Source organism: Lytechinus pictus, chromosome 1, assembly GCF_037042905.1.
Source record: "Lytechinus pictus isolate F3 Inbred chromosome 1, Lp3.0, whole genome shotgun sequence".
Classification (NCBI taxonomy): domain Eukaryota; kingdom Metazoa; phylum Echinodermata; class Echinoidea; order Temnopleuroida; family Toxopneustidae; genus Lytechinus; species Lytechinus pictus.
In genome coordinates, this window is record NC_087245.1 from 16144891 (window position 1) to 16167260 (window position 22370).

A 22370-nucleotide genomic window follows, 5' to 3' on the forward strand; every position below is an offset into this window, starting at 1 on the left:
TCCAAAAGTATATTCCATCTCATGCTATTTTCTCTTTTTTTTGGGAAAAAATACCGCTTTTAATCAATCTCCAAATTAGTTTGATGAATGCCATCTCGGACGATTCTTTCCAGACAATTGTTTGTGATCATATTTGATGGTCATGAAACCACCTTCACTATCCGGTAGTTGCATGAGCTGAATAGACCCGTCAGCTTTCACTAGAATCTCGAGCATACGGAAAGCCAGTGGAGTGTTGGACGGGATTTCTATGGAGCGCTTTCTTTCGTTTGACAGAGATGTTTCAAGGTTAACAATCTGAAATGTGAATATGGAGATAATTAATTTTCATATGTGAATAATACGTTACTATAGTTTGGGGATTAAATGTGCATTCTTGCAATAAAAAATAAATTTACAATTGACTAATCAATATTTACCAAGAAAATTTGAGAAAATCAAGTAATGATTTCTGTAACCGGAAAAATTTCATTGAATTGTTATTGTTGTTTTATTAATTTCTACTTCATTCGCATAAGTACAAAACAGTGTCACTAATAAACCATGTCTGCTAGGCCTAGCATAAATACATTGTGGCAATAGATTTAACAGGCATATAAATTACAGTTTTTGTTAACATCCAAAAGGGTAGAACAAATTGAAATGACACAATTTTAGTTATGGAAACGGACTGTCTTCTATAAATAATATTTCTAAGACTGATGATTGATATAGAGGCTTAAACTGGCTTTATATCTGATCTTGATTACAAGTTTACAGGGCCCTGGGAACGAATTTTTGACTGGGGTGCTGTTGTCAATTTGAAAAGCAAAAAAAAAAAATGGTTTCACTAAAAAATGAAGGTCATTTCGTCACGAGAAATATGACAAGCTAAAAAAGGGTTTCTGTTACAGTTCTCTATTTCATCACAGTGTCCAGAATTCCTGGGGGTGCTGCCTATGGAAAATAATACACTCAGCATCCCCAAGAAAAATCTAGGGGGTGCATCCCCACTTCTAAGGGCCATGCAAGTCACACAAAACTTTTCTTGGTCAAATAACTGGTCAACATTTCACCCCGTGTTGCCCCTTGTAAATGACACATTGTCAAATCGCACACAAAAGTGACACGTTTATGTGTGACATGGCACACAGTGACTGCCCTATGTGAATCACAAATTATTTGTGCCATTTATACACTCTTAAAACAAATCAGTCAAATTGACTAGACCAGTAGTCAGCTGGGTGTAACTAGTAGTCTATTATATTCTAGTCAGAAATAACTCTGTTCTCGTAAATTACGACTAGAAAAATGTCAAATATGGCTAGAATAACAATTGCACCAAGCTGACCCTATGAACTAATTATTTTTGACCGATTTGTTTTTAGAGTGTTTTCAAAATGTGTCACGTTACAAATAAAGACAACTCAAATGTAGAATTTAATATTCATAATTATGATATGTAGCAAAAAGACAATTTTCACAGTCATAGAAAAGTGAAAACAAATTTTTAAAAGGGAATTGAGGACAGAAAAGGAAATAAATTCATGGGAAAATAAGAGCACCGCCCATGACACGTCCCCCCCCCCCTTGCCCTAGATATGCCAGTGATTTCATCTCTTTTTTTTTGTAAATATAGAGGATTGAAATCACCATCCTTGATTATTCTTTGTTTGATGATTAAGGAAATGGAAAGAAAATAGTGACATTTAGTTAGAAAACAACACAAGGAAACGACAAAGGTTTATGCGGGGGCTGACAAAGGTTTATGGCAGATGAAGGGGTGAAACAAAATTGTATTTTTTCTGTGAAATGCGCATTAAGAATATGTTCTTGTAATAATTTATTGACGATCAAGGGAAGAAAATTCGGGTATAAACTAAGAAAAAAAAAAAAAAAAGATATCTTTCTGTGGTAGATGACTGTACAAACTAGAGGAGAGTAATATTTACAAGATCAGTAAAGTATTAGTAATCATTATTTTCTAAATTGGAGGCAAATTCACAAAAATTGTTTTTTTTTCTTGTAAGCTGCACTCACTCATTAAACAATACAAAGGATAATTTGTTCAAGAACAAAAGGGTATATATTAATAAGTTAAGTGACATTTCAATTCAAATGTTTTAAGTTGATATTTAATTTCATTAATAAGATATATACGCACATTAAAAAATATCTGATTCTCTTCGCTCGCTTTGATCACTCATTTATTAGGGATGTAACCGGAGATGGGTATGTGATCGGTTGTCTCGGTACTTTTTTTATATTTCATTTAAGTAGCCCCTTTCAGTACTTACTTTTTCGAAGTTATTAAGTGTATATGAGAAAGATACAGAAAGGGACGATACCCTAAAATTGTCAGGCCATTCTATGCCTAAAAATGGGTTTTATTATTTTCATAATCATTAAACAAATACGCAGATAATATGTTTGATCGGGCATTCACAGTTTTATTTTGAATCCTTTACATCTCAACCGTTTTATAAATTGAAATATTCCTAGTGACATCGACTTTAATTCAGCGATATTAAAGACATATTTTTAGTTTGCATGTATAAATTATCCCAAATAGATAAACTGTCAAAAACATGTTTGATGGATAATTGGAAGTTATTGTATCTTTTTTGTATCAGTGAATTATCACGTATATATTATGTTGTATGCCCGCCACAAACGGATCAATTCCTTTTTTATGATAAGTAGGCCTACTGGTAACCTGCATTAAAATGGGCTGGAATCTTGAAACCTTAATATCAAGCGATATTATTGTTTGATTTCTACAAAAAATGTCGAAATCGTTGAATTGTGGATAATCCTTTTTTTTATTGGGATCCAACAAGCATTGTTAAGAACAATTTAGAATCTGCGTTTTATTGGCTCACCGAATTCATTGACCCCGGAGTAATATTTCCATCGGCTGATCCACTACTTTGTATGTCCACTGTAAGCTTAGACTCTGCTTCTGTGCTTAGTGTCATCACGACAAGGCAAAGAGTATTGCGTTTCGTCGACATTACTTCTTTGATGAAATCATTTTTCAGGTTTACCTTCCTTTAAAAGAAAAAATGTAGTAAAAAAGGATAAATGGTTCACATTCAAGATGAAAACTAATTACCAATAACTAAGGAAATTCCATGGGTGGGGGAAAATAACGGTCATGATATCAATATAGTTAATGCATCTACAATATCGTTGGAGTTGGACCCGATGGAACTACCTAAAGAGCCGTTATAATAACAGCTCTGAAATTGGCTGTCCAACCATGTACCTACAATGATCCAACAGTATCGTTTCATTATTCTTATATAAGTTGCTGATTATGATATACTGTGTTTTTTATGATTTCGTAAAAAACAAAGTTGGTTTGATAAGTGAAAGCAGAAAAAATGTGAGATACATTTTGACAGACGGTTTGATGGAAACCCATCTCGGAATTTAGTTATGATTTTTTTTTTCATTTTGTGACTTACACGTATATTCACAATGAGATAGCAATATTGAATCGGGCGAAGCGGACATTCTACCACTAAACTTCCATATGAGGGGCATTTGTTCAATGTAAAAAAAATGCCTTTGTTTAGTCTTTATACCATAATTGTAAATACACGTACAGTTTATTCATTTTGTCAAGAATCCGAGCAATCATATACAACTATATATTTTCAATGATAAAATTCCGTGTTTATGATAATTCGAACTAATTTGAACTTATTTGTATAGTCAATCGAAAAACCAATAATTATGCAAGATTTATGTTTTGATTGATTGATTATAACAATTTATTTATGCTCTCTACTGCAATAAGCCGACCAGCATTAATATTAAATGAAAGCCCGGTTGATTTGACGACTAATTTAGGTCCTATATAATAATTTTCTTGTAACTGATTGCAAATTTGTTGCACTCCCCTATGGATGCTTAAAGTGCCACCCAAACGTTCATATAATCATCTAGTCATTTCTACATCTCTTAGGGAAAAGGATAAGATGACGAGATATCGGATCTTGTCATGTCTACATCCCGTGGGATCGATGATAAAATGACAAGTCATGTCTACATCCCGTGTGAGAGATGATAGGATGAAAAGATCTTGGATCTCGTCATGTCTACATCTTATAGAAGAGATGATCAGATGGCAAAATTTCAGATCTCGTCATGTCTACATCCTGTGGGAGAGATGATCAGATGACAAGATCTTGGATCTCGTCATATCTACATCATGTGAGAGAGATGATCAGATGACAAGATCTCGGATCTCGTCATGTCTACATGTCTACATGACGAGATGACTATATGAACATCTCGGTGGCACTTTTAAGCTTCCAAACCCCACCCCTCACACGTTCAAATACACACGCATAGGCATAGGACTATAATCATACGTGAATCGTGTATATAGACTTTACCTTCCTCTGACCAAGTTGACTAGTTCAGGTACGTCAATTGATTTCTCTGCAACTTGGCCAAAGTCTACTGAAACCTCGATGTGTCGGTTGGTATCTAATTCGAATCCAGCCACTTCCCTTGCTAAAGAAGCTTCCAATTTACCTAAAGATAAACGTAAACACAAAAATCATACAATCGATGACACCATGACCGTATTTTGTCACAGCAGTATATCTTGCAAACCCGCATCTTTTGAAAAAAATTAATAAATGTCCAGGCAACATTACTTGTATGTAAAAATAAACTTACGAAACATCAAACGATTAACAAGTATATATATAATTAGAATGTCCATAATCGATTTTCGTAGCGACTCTGTATGTCAGTAATAACATATTATCAGTAATGGACCACAAAACTAATTGAAAATTAATTTACATATTATACATGATCTGTGGGTTTTTTCTTGCAAAAACCTAGTTTGCTAAAATGTGCATGAATATACGCCTAACCTTAATAATCAGCCTATTAATTTTTCATGAAACATACACCGGAACGACGTCTGCTATACCCCAGACATCGAGCCCTCGCATTGTCTACACAATGTATGCACCGACGGTATGCTTCATCCACTCACTGGGGAGCATTCCAACAAGAGTTCCGGATTATATTGCTAGGCATATATAATTATAGGCTTTCTCATCCTACTGGTTACCCATTTAACATGAATGGAGAGCGACAAAGGACAACAGGCCGCAGTGCGTTTCGAACAAACAACCTTCTGGTTTACAAGCCGAGAGCCAGAACCGCTACGCCGCGACGCTTCTCTAAAATGATACCTTTTGCTTCGATGGTCAGCAATCTTTCGAAGTTGACGAGGTCTTTCTTGGTCGGGTCGACTTCATCAAACGTACCATCTGCCTCATCGACATCGACGATATCGGAGAGAGTGAACGGTGTCGGATACAAACGGTCTTTATTCCAGAAAAACCTCTTTTTCTTCTTCACAACAATGTGATATGGATGACAATTATCTGCATCGGATAAACTTGGAGATGGTATGAGGTTGGACAGGGCTCTGCTGGACACAGAGTGAACAAAGTTACCCGTTGCCTGATTGAAAATGCTATGTTTATAAGATAAAGCCATTTTGAAATCAAAGGTCAGTACCAATATTAAGATATTCCCTTCTAAACGCAAAGTGAAACGTATTAAACTATTTTAGTCGCTACCAATCTATTTGAGGTCTTATCCTGGTTCTATTTTGTAAAAATAATAATTCGCAATGTTGTTTGTAGCACAATCGTGATGAGACTTCGTAAAAGTCTTCCAAAAACAAGAGAAGTATCTCCTTTTGACGTTAAATTGTCATGTATATAATGTACAAAACGTCGGATGTGATGTGTCACGTGACGCGAGATTTTCCATGAATCTACTTCAATAATCACTGTTTCGTAGCGATAAAAACTACCAGGTGAGAAGGAAATTTGAAGCAAAAGATTTGTCTACAGATTTTTCAAAGTGGTAAAAATTTTCCTGTTTCGGAGATAAACATTTTATTGTTCTTGAGACGATCAGCTATAGGGACGATATTAATTATGATCCAAAGAGATTACAATCAAAAGGAAAGTCTTTCCAACGATATAGATTGAACATAAAAGAGAAAGAACAAATAATTAAGGTTCGATGAATAACGGAGTAATGATTTTTTTAATGTAACAGAGTAGCAGTTCTTCCATTATATCCAGGTGTGGTATAATTTTTTTAATGTAGGCCTACTCTTTTTTTTTCTCAAAACGAATGAAAGTGATGTTATTAGTGCAGGGGACGCATAATGCCCATTTCTATCAGAAAATAATTTGTCACCCTGTTCATTTGAAAGGTCAAATCCACCTCAGAAAAGTGTTGATTTGAATCAATAGAGAAAAATCAGACAAGCATAATCGTGAAAATTTCATCGAAATCGGATGTAAAATAAGAAAGTTATGGCATTTTACAGTTTCACTTATTTTCACAAAATAGTTGTATATGCACAATTTAGTCACATGCAAATGAGAGAATTGATGATGTCCCTCACTCACTATTTCTTTTGTTTTTTATTGTTTGAATTATACAATATTTCATTTCTTTTACAGATTTGACAATAAGGACTAACTTGACTTAACCATAAAATGTTAAACACTGGTAATTCCACATGTTCAGGGCGAAATAAAACTTTGTTTCACAGGACAATGAGGAGAAAATAAGAGTATTTCAAATTCCATATAATAAAATACAAAATAAATAGTGAGTGAGTGATGCCATCAGTTCCTTCATTTGCATACCGACCGGGATGTGCATATAACTATTTTGTAAAATTAAGCGAAACTTTAAAATGTCATAACTTTCTTATTTTTCATCCGATTTTGATGAAATTTTCAGTGTTGTGCTTCTTGGATTTTTCTCTTTTTTATTGTTGGGATGGACTTGTCCTTTAATTAAAGGTCAAGACCACCCCAGGAAAATGCTGACTTGAATAAATAGAGAAAAATCAAACTAGCATATTGCTAAAAGTTTCATCAGAATCGGATGTAAAATAAAAAAGTTATGACATTTTAAAGTTTCGCTTAATTTTCACAAAACGGTGATATGCACAACTAGGTGAGTCAGTCGATGATGTCCATCACTCACTATTTCTTTCGTTTTTATTGTTTAAATTATTGGCTATATATTATCAATAGATGGCGTGATCAAAATCAATTTGGAAAAGGGACATAGAGCTGTACTATCTATAGATAAATCTGATATATAATAAATTATGAAGAAGATATCACATGATAAATGGCATATTTTTTTCACGATGGAATTCCTTTAACCCCCCCCCCCCACTTATCCCGCCACCAGCTCACGAGTGAGTGTGTGAGTGTGCTATCCTTTTCAAAAAAATGAAATGAAATTTTAACAACTTGTTAGCAGGTGTTTCTGATTTATTGATAATTTCAATACATGAATCATAGTAATCATAATGCATATAAAAACATACCAAAATAAAGGATAGAATTGCAAATTCTCACGATTACATAATAGTAGTAGATAGTAGACATAATTTACATAAATATAACCAATAACAAATAATCAAAATTTAGTAGCCATCTATCATAAGCAAACTGCTGACACATCGTTGAAAATATTATGTTGGTGATGTCGTTAATTTGCATTAAATTATAAACCCCAAAGCATTATTGATTTTATATTTCTTCATGTTTTGTGTAAATTTTTATAATAATATTTTGATATTACGTTTTTATTAAGTATTACTTTAGTCACTTTTATTATTATTTTATATATGTAAAAGCTCTGTACAATTCAGCTCAAGCTGCGAACAGTCTTGAAATAAAATACCATTATTATCATATTGAGAATAGCAGCCAATAAATATATCGCTCTCATACATGTACGTAGATACATAATGGGTAATCCTATACTGAAGGTACTCTAAGACAAACTAGCTAAGATGACTGGATCGGTATTCCGCTTATTGCAGATGATATGTACTCCTTTTTCTGACTTTTTCAGAGTCAGAAACAACTGTGCTTTCGTTAGGTGTAACATGAATTAGGGTCATTTTTTTTAGGAATAAAATAATACTTTGCTCCACTCTCGTTGGATTTCAAGAAGCTAATGTGAGAGTGAAGATGAATCAGAAACTGGGTCTATGGTGGTTTTATACGCCTCTTGTAGTAGGTCCATGTTTTCAGGAACATCGGCACTTTGCGCTCTCGCATGATCGATTTATCTTAAGAGGTGCAGATTTTCGAAAATATATCTTGCAATACCACCGATATTTACCTACAAAAATTGTGATTTTCGCATTAATTTACCCACCCCTCTTTCTTTTTTTTTACTACACCTCCGTATGTCATGATAACATACGATCCATAAATTCCCATTCTTCAATGGTTCATGATGACTGAATTATGTCTGATGATACGGTAATGCACAAAAAAAAATCAATTTTGTGAGAAAATGCATTTTACGGAATCTATATCACGTAACCAATAGTGAGCCGTTTGCATGTGACGTCACAAAACAAGAATTTTGAAATTCCATAACTCTATCTATCTTCGATACATTCTCGCCTTAACTTCACCAATAGTGTTAACTTCACAAGGAGAACTTCCATTTTAAACATCAAGGTGTTTGATAACAACAACGCTTATATTCAAAGATTTTTTTTTTCTTTTAGACTATAATAATATTGTATAAAAATGTTAAATTATAGATTGTTTTAAATACTTGAGCTATATCAGCGTATACAGTTAATAATATTGCGCTAACTTAATGGTGGTTGAAAACATAAATAATGTATTATCAAAGTACATGGTGACGATTATTGTAATTTATAAAATAGCTGTATCATTTCAAGCATCGCGATTGGTCAATACGCGTCACATGACATCCAACTTTTTTTGTGCACTGCACGGTAGTGCAAAAGGTGTGCAACGAAAATTGACATTGCACGCTCGAGCAAACCAGTGCGGTAGAAGTCCAACAAAACTGTACTGTAACTTTTAAAAAAATTGTTTCTGTGTTGCTATTTTATAAAACAAATAATGCACTTGCTCTGTCGTGCGTAAAAGTAAATGCAGAGAAAGCTCGGTTTCTTCAGATGGAGCACACTGGGCACTCGCCGCAAGCGGCTCGTGCACAGTGCGACTCCTATCTGAAGAAACCTCGCGTGCTCTGCATTTCCACTAACGCACTCGGCTGCATGCATTATTTGTATATCAACAAACATGGCAGAAAGTATACATTCGGCTTATATCACTGTAACAAAACGTTATATCAATCTGTTACGCTACACTCACACAACCGAAACCGACTCCAACCCCACCAATGGTATGCCTTTCGAAGTAACGTAATATATTTTATGGTAAATTGCCAATTCGCCCACTGTCGACTCGTCCACTCACCACATGGTCTAACTTCATTTCGTCTAATGCCATTCCGTCCATCAATATTTCGTCTAACATCCATTTGGTCCAATAACCATTAGGTCCAATTATCACTTCGTCTAATCACCAGTTCGTCTATTACCATTTTGTATAATAACCAGTTGGTCAAATGCCCATTTTACTTTCCTTCATTTTGCACAATTAACACTTTTGTTTAATTAGACCAAATGGTATATGGACTAAATGGCTATTCGATCAACTGGTTATTAGACGGAATGACATTAGACTAAATGAAAGTAGACCATATGGTGAGTGGATGAACTGATGGTAGACGAAGTGATAGTAGACGAGTTGGCAATTTGGACGAATTGGCATTAGACGAATTGGAAATAAACCGATCTGATCGGTCTGGAGCCGGTTTCATTGATGTGACTCTGACATATATTTATTTTATTTAATTCTTTATTCATTGATATATTCATATTCCACAAATCCTCAAAGCACATTTCGTAATAAATCATTTTTACAATGAAAAGATGCATCAACTGCATAAATCATGGAGGATTGAAACGTACCAATGAAATGAAAAAGTGGAGGGGCCTACTGAAAAGCAAAGCTTGTAAGATGTAGACCCCCTTTCAAAATATTATATAAGGGTAATATGATATAAGTAGAGTAAAAATAATCAGCAAAATGATATTAATTTATATAGACATAAAAACTGTAGCACAAATGTATATACACTATATACAAAATTAAATATTGACTTTAAAATAATCAACACTACCGTGGACTCTAAACAAATATTTGATTGAATCAATAAAAATTCAGAAGAATCTTTTTGACGAGTAATTTAAATCAGTTCAGATTAGCTGCCTCTTTCATTACTCTGTCAAGGGAATACCAGAGTTTTGATCCTGTGAAAAATACAGTTTTGCTAGAATATACTGTACTACTTTCAAGGTAAGTGATAGTCATTTGACTGTCTCGTATTATATGAATGCAAGGTATTGTTTCTCGTAAATTTCTTTTGTAGGACATTAGGTACACTATTTCTATCTAGCTGATACATGAATTGGAATAGTTAGTTGTAAGTGACACAGGTCACTGACTCCTTATTAAGGATACGGTTCTGACGAAACAATTCATCCGTATGAGCTCTAAAGGACACATTTCATATTATTCTCAGTACTTTTTTCTGAAGTAGCAAATAAGTTATTTTAATTCTGAAACCTACAATATGAAAAAAATATATATATTAATATATATATTACAAAAACAGGAAAACAAAACAAATACTGAAGTAATTTGAATTAATACATAAAAATAATAAATTAAGTATAATGATAAGAACTTACATTATCTTTAAAGTGTTTTTTAATCCTTAAATTAAACTCATTGTCATGTGCTGAAAACTTGATACAAAATCACAATGTAGTACTTAAAGACAGATAGCCTTGTTGAAATATTCAATAATATCAAAGCAGTAGTGGCAACAGATAAAATAAACTTTCTAATTCATGTATTTCACTATTTTGAGTTCAACAGTTTACATACTGTACTTTTCTGTATATACAGAGTGCATTATCTAAGATAAAACGAGTTACAGTTGTTTGTCATCAGATGTATATCTTGCAATTCTGCCTGATCACTAACATTTTTAGTATATTTATATTTACACTACTTAAATGATGAGTAAGGCTATAATCGAACCTAAATTTGGAAAAATTTACAAACTTTACCAATATCCTGATTTGGTGGTAGTTATGACTAACATTTCAATCAGGATGCGACATGAATTATACAAGATTCATCTTTGTGCCCAATAGTCATTTCGTCTACCATCAGTTCATCCACTCACCATAATGGTCTACTTTCATTTAGTCTAATGCCATTTCGTCTAATAACCAGTTGGTCGAATAGCCGACAAAGTTAAATTAGGTTACTAGTAGGGAGAGAGAAACCTTTTGGTTTGTTTGCCTGTTGAGACATTATAACAAAAATTAGAATAAAAGGCAAAAATATGTTAATATTAAATCCTGATATTTTATCAAGGTCGTCTGCTCTGAAGTTTCAAGCGTGACAATTTTGATATTAATCTGTGTTCATTTAGAAGAAAAAAAAACTTCTCGAATCCCTTTTTGATAATATATAAAATATTTTTTTCTGATTTTGGATAAACCTAAATCTGTGCTACGTTTAGATCATAATCTAATGAATAATGCAATTAAACTGTTATTAAAGTTACCAATATGGTGAAGGCATATTACGTTTTCGTGACATATCATAATTCATGAGGCTTCAGTATGCAAATTAGTTAACCGATGATGTCATATTGAGATTGATGTTTGGCAGGCTTATGTCACAAAAGCCGACATATACGACTTACAGCGTTCAGTTGGTTATAATTACACATGTGAATCTATACTGAAACACTAAAGATGGTCACTGTGGTCCAGCAATAAATTATTTTGTCATTTTCATCAACGTTACTAGCAAGAGATGGCACACTGCAATGCCAACGCGGCAATGCCTTTGTTCTTCCGACCCCGTTCAAATTCAGTGTTAGAAATGTACAGTTTCATATCTGCATTAAAAACAAAACGTTTAGCTTTACGAATGGCAAAAAATTGCTTGAGTTAAACCTTGGTTCGAAATATTAATAGCTGTCTTTTAAACACGTTTCTTTATGTTGTAAAAAAATGTGGTATGGTGTAAAAATGTATCAATTTAACGCATTCTACAAGATTTTTTAGTCCCAGAGGGCGCACATGATGACAAGCAACCCATACGGGCTGAGATCATCCTCTTTCGTTTCCGTAGAATGGTAGGAGAGGAACCAATCTCCACCTGTTCTCTCTAGCTGGAGCCCCAAGCTAAACACAAGGCACTCTGCCCGCCTGGAACCAGCGAAGAGATCGCTAACAATCGGTTGGTCCAATGGCAGTCTCCCCGCCGTAAGTGTTTCCGCTAGCTGGTAACAAAATTGATTTAAAAAAAATAAAACTTTCACATCAATGAAAAGTTTTCACATCGTTATAAATACTTTTACATCATCAGAATAAACTTTCACATCATCATAAGAAAATAATAAAACAAATTATATATGATAATCAGATAAAATTATACTTTCACATCATTAGAAATATAGTTGAATGTTTAAATCTGAAGTACGTAGGTTCATTTTAGGAATCAACTTAAAGATTGTATTCAGTTATTTTCAGAGTGTAGATAGAGTTGTAATGAGTGAAAACCTTCATTTTGCAGTTTATTTTTTTAAATATGAAGAAAAAAAAATGGAGCGGTGGTGTCCTTAAATAAAACGTTAATTCTGTCGTATATTATAAAAAGTGGGTCAGTTTTTCATCCATATAAGATGACCCCCACCCACTTCCATCCTCATATCTACATTTAAATGCAAGTGTTCTTCAGCATAAATGATAATAATAAGGTATTTTCATTTATTTTCATATTTCTTATTTTTGATTCACATAAAAAACAGTAACAGTAATGCATAACCATTGAATTATAGACAACTGAATAATATACAATTAACATAATATAATGATACAATCAGTCGAGTTGTAAGGTAAAAGTCAAAGAAATCTGATGGGACCTAAATAAATACTAGCTTGATAAATTGCTTGTGTTTTGAAAAGGAGAGGGTGGAATCTGCGATATATTGAAAAGCGTGGCCGCGAGATCCACCATTATCCGATTATTCGAAATACTAAATACCAGCAAAACACGAATTCTTCTTACCACTTTAATAATTGACCGTTTCTCCTCTTCTGAACACTCGAACAATATTCTTCCCTGGTCTTCATTTAATGCTTGAATAGAAAAATTAATGAAATAATACAAATATTGATAAACAATGGATGATAAGCAATGAATGAATAATACAAATATAAATAAATAATTATTTCCAAATTTTCTTTACAAAATAATGATAAAGAAAATCCCTCCCTAACAAGCAAATCCCTCGAAATTCCTGCTGTACGTGGAAAGATAATTACTCTAACAAAAGTACTCAAATAAAAATACTTCATTAAAAGTACTTTAATTGATGTGACGTCATAATAGGTGGAATATGTGTCATATTTTTTCTGAGCAACTTTGCTATGGGTTTTTTTACCATGTACACATGGTAAATTTCTCTGATCTTAATATTCAATCTTGGTTGTGCACATTCACAGTCTGTAGACCTTTGAATGATGGTACAGGTATGTGTGTGACGAGGGTGTAGATCTAGAGCTTGTGTGGGGGAATCATAATCTTCATTCCTCTTTCTGGCAAGCCTTACCCTCACCCTGAAGGGAACACTCCGGACACCCTGGGACCAGATGTACTTGTTTGGAGGGTGTTGTTTGTCGCAAACTTTATGACAGCCTCCTTCGTTGCGAAAATTATAAAACAATTGCAATTAAATTATTAATTAATTGACCCGTTAAAGTGTCTTGAAATGAATGAATAAAATGATTACATAATGAGGTATTCACCTATGCAAATGGTAGAATAGTTGTGAAAGTATTCTTCGCATATATCATGTGCTTAAAACAAAAAAATACTTACAACCCATTAGATCCACTAAATAGGACGTACAGACGAGGATGTTACTTTCATCTCCAGTCGGAAATACTATGTTCTCCTTCTATTAATATCATGTAAGAAACAAAACAAACATGAAATCACGATGGTGCGTTTTCTCCCATCTTCATGACATTCAAAGAAAATCTACCCTTTATCCTTTGTTTGTTTGTTTTATTTCCGTGTACATAGTACAAAAAACATGAAATGATAGATGTCAAGGTCGCAGTACAGTAAGAATTAATAAGGATAAAAAAGTAAATCATACGGCTGGTAGTCCATATTCAGTTGCAATATCATATTGCTGCTGGTCTTCCATTGGAGCCAGTTTACTTGAATAATAGAAATGATTACCATAGTTGTATAGGAAGCTGACCAATAATAATAATAATAAAACATTTTACATAGCCCACATCTACTCAACATCCTAAAATCCGAATTATTTATTGCACATCTCATTATCATTTTCTCCCTCTTCCTCCATAAACCTTGGGTTAAAGAAATTGGTCTTTTCTCCTTCCATTTTTTCTTCTTTTTTGGGGGGGAGGGGATGTTTGGTTCTTTCATTTGCTTTTCTTCATCCCTGTACCTTTTCATCATCGATGCTATTCCCTTCTCTATTTTCCCCTTTTTCTTCTCTCTGCTTTCCGAAAGCATACAAATTATCATATTTGCAACTGAAATCCCAGTCAGTCGATTAACTAAGCTCTTCAAAATGAAAAAAACAACAACTGGGGCCTGTTGCATAAAACTTTTCACCCGAGAAAACTCTGGTTAAAACTGAAAACTAAGGTTAGTCTGATTTCTGCCATTGACTTTAACACAGGGCAAAAACTCCGGTAAAAACAACCTGAGTTTTTTCAGGTAAAAAGTTTTATGCAACGGGGCCCTGATGAATAGACAAACCTCGAAACTGAAGCCCGCCACCTGTAGGTAAGGTTTGATATCATTGAGATCGGGACAGCCGAGCTTCTCTTTCATCATCTCCCATGTCGTCTGCTTCCCTCCTTCTCCGACAAGTAAAGCATTCAGTGCGACCTGCAGCTGTAAAGATGGAAAGGGGAATTTATTTCAATAGCAATATGGGTGCAGGTTGCTGCCAGTTCCTCCTATTTAAAAGGATGATCCGGGCTGGAAATATTTCTATCTAATTGAAAAGAGTTAAATTAGCAGAGCAAAATGCTGAAAATTTGATCAAAATCAGATGACAAACAAAGTTATTGAATTTTAAAGTTAGCAATATTTTGTGAAAACAGTTATATGCACATCGTCATGAATATTCATTAGGTGGGCTGATGATGTCACATCCCTACTTTCCTTTTTCCTATGTTATTACATGAAATCATAATTGATTCATTATTTGATACATGTGTGAATGATATGTCTCCTGTATAATAAAATACGTTGCAGCAGTGCTTATCTAATGCTCTCAATCAGTTGTCAATCTAATTTCTTTAGTTATTGGAGGAAAAAATTGAATAAACCTAATTTCATATAATAAAATGCAAAAGAACAAGTGGGGATGTGATATCATCAGTTTACTCATTGAATATTCATGAAGACATGCCTAGAACCTTTTCACTGGAATAATGCAAAACTTTAAAATGTCATAACTGTGTTATTCTTTGTCCGATTTTGATCAAATTTCAGTGTTTGTTTGTCTGATTTTTCTTTATCTCTTCAAATCATATTATTTTCAGCCTGGAGTACCCATTCAAGACGAGCCTGAAAATTACAGTATCATATGTCATATACGACGTTTGGATATGCGACACCTTTTCATGTCTGAATGCTCTTCTATTGGTGCTTATGTCTGAATCTGAATGGTTGTTCATTCACTTATCGTATCATAAATTATCTTGTATTAATATACCACATTAGAAAGTGCATTTTAAGTAGAGTTGGAGTATCTATAATCTAACTTAATTTGCCAGATAAAGCCGACTTGAAAATATTTGTAATTCAACTATCTCTGATTTTATAATCCTTATTCCCACTACAAATTCACTAAAGGTTCATAAAAATGAGGTTAAAACTCACCATGATGTTCAGACTGTCTAGTTGGATAGGATGTTTGAGAAGTAGAGTAAGGGACTGACGAACATCCTTGAGATCTTGATCAGGCAAAGACAACATTGCTTTTAACTGATCTCGAATCTCACCTATGTCTCGCACTGGAGCTGCATGGAGTAGAGAAAGATAATATAAATGGTTACTGGTACATATTGTATATTACTGAACATTAAACAATGATAATCTTGAATTATCATTAATAGAAAATATCATATCAGGAATGATTAATGGCAACAATAAAAAAGATCACATCACTGTAAAAACTATAATTGTTAAATCAATGATGGTATTGTCAATGAAAATAACAATAACAATAAAATGAAAGGATTATAATATCAATGGGTTTTTTTATATAATAGGATTCCCTTGCACTCCGTAACTAAAAAAAAACATAATTAACTTTCAAACTCCAAAAACAGACTTTGCACGAAATAGCAGCCTTTATCTTGCCACACTTAAATTTAAGTCATTTGCAGAAAATATTCGACCCCCCCCCCCTCTGCCCGCTACCATGGCTACAGAAGTTGGCATCTCACACTTACCATTTACATTGAAATGAAGATCGCCCCTCGGTGTTAAATCTGTATCTTAATGAAAAGGAGCAAATACAATATCAAATCAAATCAAATCAAATCTGAACAAATGATTGAATCAATAAAGTAAGAAATTAAATTTTATGACATCATCGAACCATTTTTCATCAATATAAATCCAAACGAATTACGTCCTTTTTACATATGTTTATTTAAAAGATGAAAAGTAAAAGATGACAATAAAGACAATGATGTAACGATGATGATGGCGATGATGAGGATGAGGTAGAATATATTGATGATGACGATGATGAAGATGATGAACATAATGATGATGATGATGATGATGACGATGATGACAATGATGACGATGATGGTGATGATGATAATGATGCTTAAAATTAAATACAAACCTTGTGATTCAGATAAACGTTCAACTAAATGTAAATCTTACCTTTCTTTCATATGTTTCCATCTCCTTTCTTTTCTTTACTGCGCAACGAGCATCTTCTCCAGCCGGTGCATTTTAAATGTCCGTATAATTTTATTATTGTCATCATTATTATGATTATGATGACGGTGATGACGAAGATGGTTGTGATGGTGGTGATGGTAGTGCCGTGCCGTGGTGGTATAGGTGGTGGTGGTGATGATGATGATGATGATAATGATGATGACGACGACGACGACGATGATAGATGATAACGATGTTGATGATGGTGGTGGTGGTGATGTTGATGGTGATAATGATGATGATAAAGGTAACTATAGATATAGTAATGGTGATGGTGGTGATTTTTTTTTTTACCAATTGATTCATTATACAACGCGCCAGAAATGTTGTCGATTTTGTCCTCTTGAAGTACTAGTATTCTTTTTTTTGGGAAGGGGGTTTATGAAGAAACATATTTCATAAAAATATACTTACGATCATATTTAGGCTTATGACCACGTTCATCATCTTTAATGGTCATGAAACCACCTTCACTGTCCGGTAGTTGCATGAGCTGAATCGACCTGTCAGCTTTCACAAGAATCTCGAGCATACGGAAAGCTAGTGGGGTGTTGGATGGGATTTCTATGGAACGCTTTCTGTCGTTTGACAGCGAAGTCTCAAGGCTAACCTGAAATACGAATATAATGAGATTTATCTTCATTTATGACCGATACGATAACGTATCGAGGGGGTATGTAAACATACTTGCAGTCGAAAGCAACATGTTTAGATCACCCTTTAGCATGTTTATGGTACAGTGACGTCACAACCAGAATGATCAGCATTATTGGTGGAGGAGCCGTGGTGTAGTGGTTCTGACTCTCGCCTTGTAAACCGAGGGTCGTGTGTTCGAATCCCACCACGGTCTGGCGTCCTTTGGCAAGGTGTTGATCCACACTTTGCCACTCCCGACCCAGGTGCTAAATGGGCACCCGGTAGGATGTGAAAGTCATTGTAGCTTGTCCGGTACTGTGTGTGCCTCACCGGCGACTGGCTGAGATACTCCCCATGGAGTGGAGGATGTGCAAACATTGTGTGCGGGAATGACTGATTGAACCAGTCGACCGTTGTAATAATATATCTGTAAAGCGCTTAGACACGTCGTTCCTATGTATTAAGCGCTACACTGTAAAAAATGAAGTGCTAATCTAGCACTTACAGTGCTTGTATAGTGACTGTACTACGAGTGTTGATTTTCTAGTTTAAATTTGAACTAGAAAATCATCACTAGTAGTGCAGTCCCTATACAAGCACTGTAAGTGCTATATTAGCACTTCGTTTTTTACAGTGTATATAAAAGCAGATTATTATTATTATTAAGTTCACACTAAGAAACACCTTGTTTTCATGCATGAAGAGGTGGGACTGTAGTTATGTAGGTGATTAAATCTTCCATCTTTAATTCCGATGATTGTTGATTCGAGTACCGTTACCGGCGTCCGTGTCCTAAAACATTTATCTAGTTTGATATTCACTGTTATAGATACTTTATGCAGTTAGGCGTATGTGAGTGTTTTTTTTTAATGTTTATAATTATACATTACAATCAAGAGCAAAACAAAATATTCAATAGTGATGAAAATCACTATTGAATATTGAGACAACGTAGGTTAGAAGAATTATCCAAAAGGGAAATGTTTTACCCATGCATTTAGCGAAAGTAAAATTAATCGAAATCAATTCCATAACCTAGACACTTCTAGTAACACCCTTTTGAATGTCTCATCAATTTCTGGTGAAGTCTATGTCAAGGGTTACCAAGAATGTATACAATAATAATAATAATATAGGGTATTTATATTGCGCACATCAAGGCGCTCCTATATTACCCGGCTAAGCTAGGCGTTCATAGCACACACAGCTGTCTAATTTAGTCTGTGGAGTTCAAATTCAAGTGTCGTGGGTATAAAGTTCAGGAAGTGAAAGTGAAGCATATCGTATATAAAATCATGACCACTTGAAAGCATTCTTGACAAGAAAAAAAATGTGAACGTAATCATGGTATAGATGGAAACATAAATCAAGTGTTTCTAATTATTAGCTATGACAATGGTAACAAACTGGTTTCATTAGCGAAACTTAATATTCGTTGTAATTAATGTTGATTATTCTCATTTCTGATATTTAACGGGGTATTACCCTTTAAGTGAAAGTTGAATCATTGAAATTTGTATCAGATATGAAGCATACGATTTTTTCAAATGCACTTGTGAGCAAAATAATATATAAAAGTGTAAAGTAAATTGAATGAAAAGCAGTGAATTTAAGATTCACGGTAGATTTGTCAAAATATCGACCCCCACGGTCAATAACAATATATTTGAACCCAAGTTTGCACGTAAACATGTACATAAATAATCACAAATATTATGATCCTGTCAACACTTTTATATTGAATAACTGGCATTTATTTGCTCTGCTGTATTTGTGTTCTTTTTGTATCAATGAATGTTTGTATCATTCCTATATCATATCGCATACCCTCCACAAACATGACAAAACGCTGAAAGGTACTTTTAAGCCTATACAGTATAGACTTGAATCTTAACATTTTGATCTTTGGTGGATCTTTGCTTTTAAAGAAATTTTGATTGAATTGTGTCGAGCTTTTGATCAAAGAATTTATGACTGTGATGGAGTATAAGGTACATTTATCAAATCAACGCTCTGATTGGCTCACCGAATGCGCTGATCCCGTAACATTTCCATCGGCTGATCCACTAGTTTGAATATCTGTTGTGATTTTAGACTCTGCTTCTGTGCTTAGTGTCGTCACGACAAGGCAAAGCGTATTGCGTTTCGTCGACATTACTTCTTTGATGAAATCATTTCTCAAGTTTACTTTCCTTTAAAGAAAAATAAAGGATGTTTGGTTTATATTTTACATGGAAGGTGTATGTGATTATACAGGTGGGGAAAATAACGATCATGAAATCGGACATGGTCAATGCATTTACACAGCTTGAACTCCCCGTGGCATCAAATTCGGTGTGATAGCTGAAAACAGAAAATAAGAGATATTAAAATACCTTTTCGCCCAAAACATGGATGTATATAGTTATGAATCTTGTTTAATCCTAACGTTTTATCTCGTGACTAATTTTCAAAATAATGTATAAAGAGATCGAATAGTGATACTAAAATTCCATGTGAATATATACTTGCAATCGTCAGATCGTGTATTGATAATCATGTTAACTTAACACCCTATATGTTTATAGCCAGTATAATGAACAGAAACAAATTTGTAGTCAATCGACTACCAGTTGTATATTCTGCATGATTATTTGCCATTGATATACATGTAGATCAAGTTATATTTGAAGCCATAATTTTATACTCCATTTGTGTTCCAAGAATGCGGACAATGGCAATTATCATATTAATTGCAAGCCTTACATGTTTCACTGATTTGAGGACTTATAAATTTTACTTGAACTTCATTTTAATATTCTTGCAACACTGCATCTTCACACGTACATCCACCCCTGAGCACGCAGACTCACGCACGTATTATTGTGCATTCATGTATGTATCCTGTATATGAATCAATATTTACCTCCCTTTTACCGAGTTGACTAGTTCTGGTATGTCGAGTGATTTCTCTGCAATTTGGCCAAAGTCTACTGAAACTTCGATCCGATGATTGCCATCTAATTCGAAACCAGCCACCTCCATCGCTAAAGAAGCTTCCAATTTACCTAAAGATGATTATAATCACGATGATAGCACAGTACAAGTAAATACTTGTTTGTAATCTCTTCACATAACATCAATTATTTGTATAGTGATAGAACATTGTTTTGCCACAACAGTATATTCATATTAATATATTGCAGACCATATGAGTATGATGGGTTTTTTTAATGAACAAATAAATGAGGAAACGTGTACAATATGCAAAATTTAGACTTCGACGGAGGTATGCAAACTTTATCGCTAATTAGCGACAATATATTCATTTATAGAAGTGTTATGGATGAATGGACATCAAACCTTTGAAAGAAAATTTCATTTTAATGCACGACTTTTCTCATCGAAAAAAACACTGTTTAAAAGGTACATGCAGTAGTTAGCATAAAGATCAAATATGAGGTCGTTAATCAGCCTTATATCTTTCCATGGTATACATGTAAAAAGCACTTGCTTATCAATGATTACGTATATGCTTGGAATACTATAGAAAAATTATGAGAATATCTTCGATATGATCGAAATGCAATTCAATTATCACTATTCAGTTGCGATTGTACTCAATTCATATTACGAAAAGTATAAAAACAGATAATGACCGGTACATAAATGATACCTTTTGCTTCGATGGTCAGCGTTCTTTCGAAGTTGACAAGGTCTTTCTTGGTTGGGTTGACCTCATCAAACGCATTGTCTGTCAGGTCGCCATCGACGATATCGGAGAGAGTGAACGGCGTCGGGTACAAACGGACTTTATTCCAGAAATACTTCTTGTTCTTCTTCACGACAAGGTGATATGGATGGCAGTTTCCTGCATCGGACAAACTTGGAGATGGTACGAGGTTGGACAGGGCTCTGCTGGACACAGAGTGAACAAAGTTACCCGTTGCCTGATTGAAAATGCTATGTTTGTAAAATAAAGACATGATGAGGTTGTAGCTCAATAAATTATCAGTCCCTTCTGAATGCAAAATTAAAAGTATCAAACTATTGCAGTGGCTGATGTCCTCGTTTAGGCCTTTCTCTGGTTCTTATGTTACGTGTATTCTGTTGATAGCAGTATCCTGATGGAACGTCAGAATGGTTTTCCAGTGTCAAGTGAAATATTGCCTTTTAAAGATAAATCTATTTGTACAAAACCTCGGAGAAATCCTAGTTAAAACTTTCAGAAGGCGAAAAAAAAATCCAGTTCGGAAAACAATGTATCGTTATGAAGTGAGAAAAAAAAATTGTCCATGCACGGATTTCTCCAAACAGTGAAATTGTGTTGTTTTCTGTCAGGGAAAACCTCCCATCTATATGCTTCCGTTTGGTTCAGTGGACTGAGAGATAACTAACAGCGAAGATGACAATATTATCACAGTAATCAATATTATTAACGCCTGCTCTTCTAGGGACTATTTGCTTTTTCTCTGCACTTTGAGTACTACTGTTTTCAAGCTGATTGAGAATACCAGTATACGCTCCATTGAAACATAAACATTCGTTATATTTATACTTCGCTCGAAGTCTCTCACTATATATTTTTTCTGTAATTATTCAAATACGTGCGAATTAGCTCGCGCGGTGGAGTAACTGGATTAGAGGAACCACGTTGAATACAAATATTTTTACTACTTCCTTTTCGGAAATTAAACAAAAATGATAAGAGCATAAATGGGCTAAATGAGATTTTTTTCTGATTTC

The 22370-nt window shown here is 34.2% G+C and overlaps 2 protein-coding genes across 3 annotated transcripts; both read right to left on the bottom strand.

Moving 5' to 3' along the window:
• Positions 1-75: 75 nt before the first annotated feature.
• Positions 76-5514, bottom strand: LOC129263406 (pejvakin-like). The gene is made up of 4 exons (XM_054901349.2): positions 5205-5514; positions 4386-4527; positions 2862-3030; positions 76-297 (listed from the first exon to the last, which is right to left on the bottom strand). The coding sequence occupies exons 1-4, from the start codon at positions 5512-5514 to the stop codon at positions 76-78; spliced, it is 843 nt and encodes a 280-aa protein (XP_054757324.2).
• Positions 5515-10688: 5174 nt separating this feature from the next.
• On the bottom strand, positions 10689-22230 carry LOC129263502 (pejvakin-like). 2 transcript variants are annotated; one of them, XM_064097135.1, is made up of 10 exons: positions 21301-22230; positions 20551-20692; positions 19672-19837; positions 17424-17619; positions 16505-16543; positions 15930-16069; positions 14796-14933; positions 13875-13953; positions 13062-13132; positions 10689-12273 (listed from the first exon to the last, which is right to left on the bottom strand). In XM_064097135.1, exons 1-10 carry the CDS (start codon positions 21608-21610, stop codon positions 12052-12054), a joined length of 1503 nt encoding a protein of 500 aa, XP_063953205.1. In that variant the 5' UTR covers positions 21611-22230; the 3' UTR covers positions 10689-12051. The 2 variants fall into 2 exon arrangements, with proteins under 2 accessions (XP_063953205.1, XP_063953201.1); XM_064097131.1 differs by having other exon boundaries at positions 16505-16549.
• Positions 22231-22370: the final 140 nt, after the last annotated feature.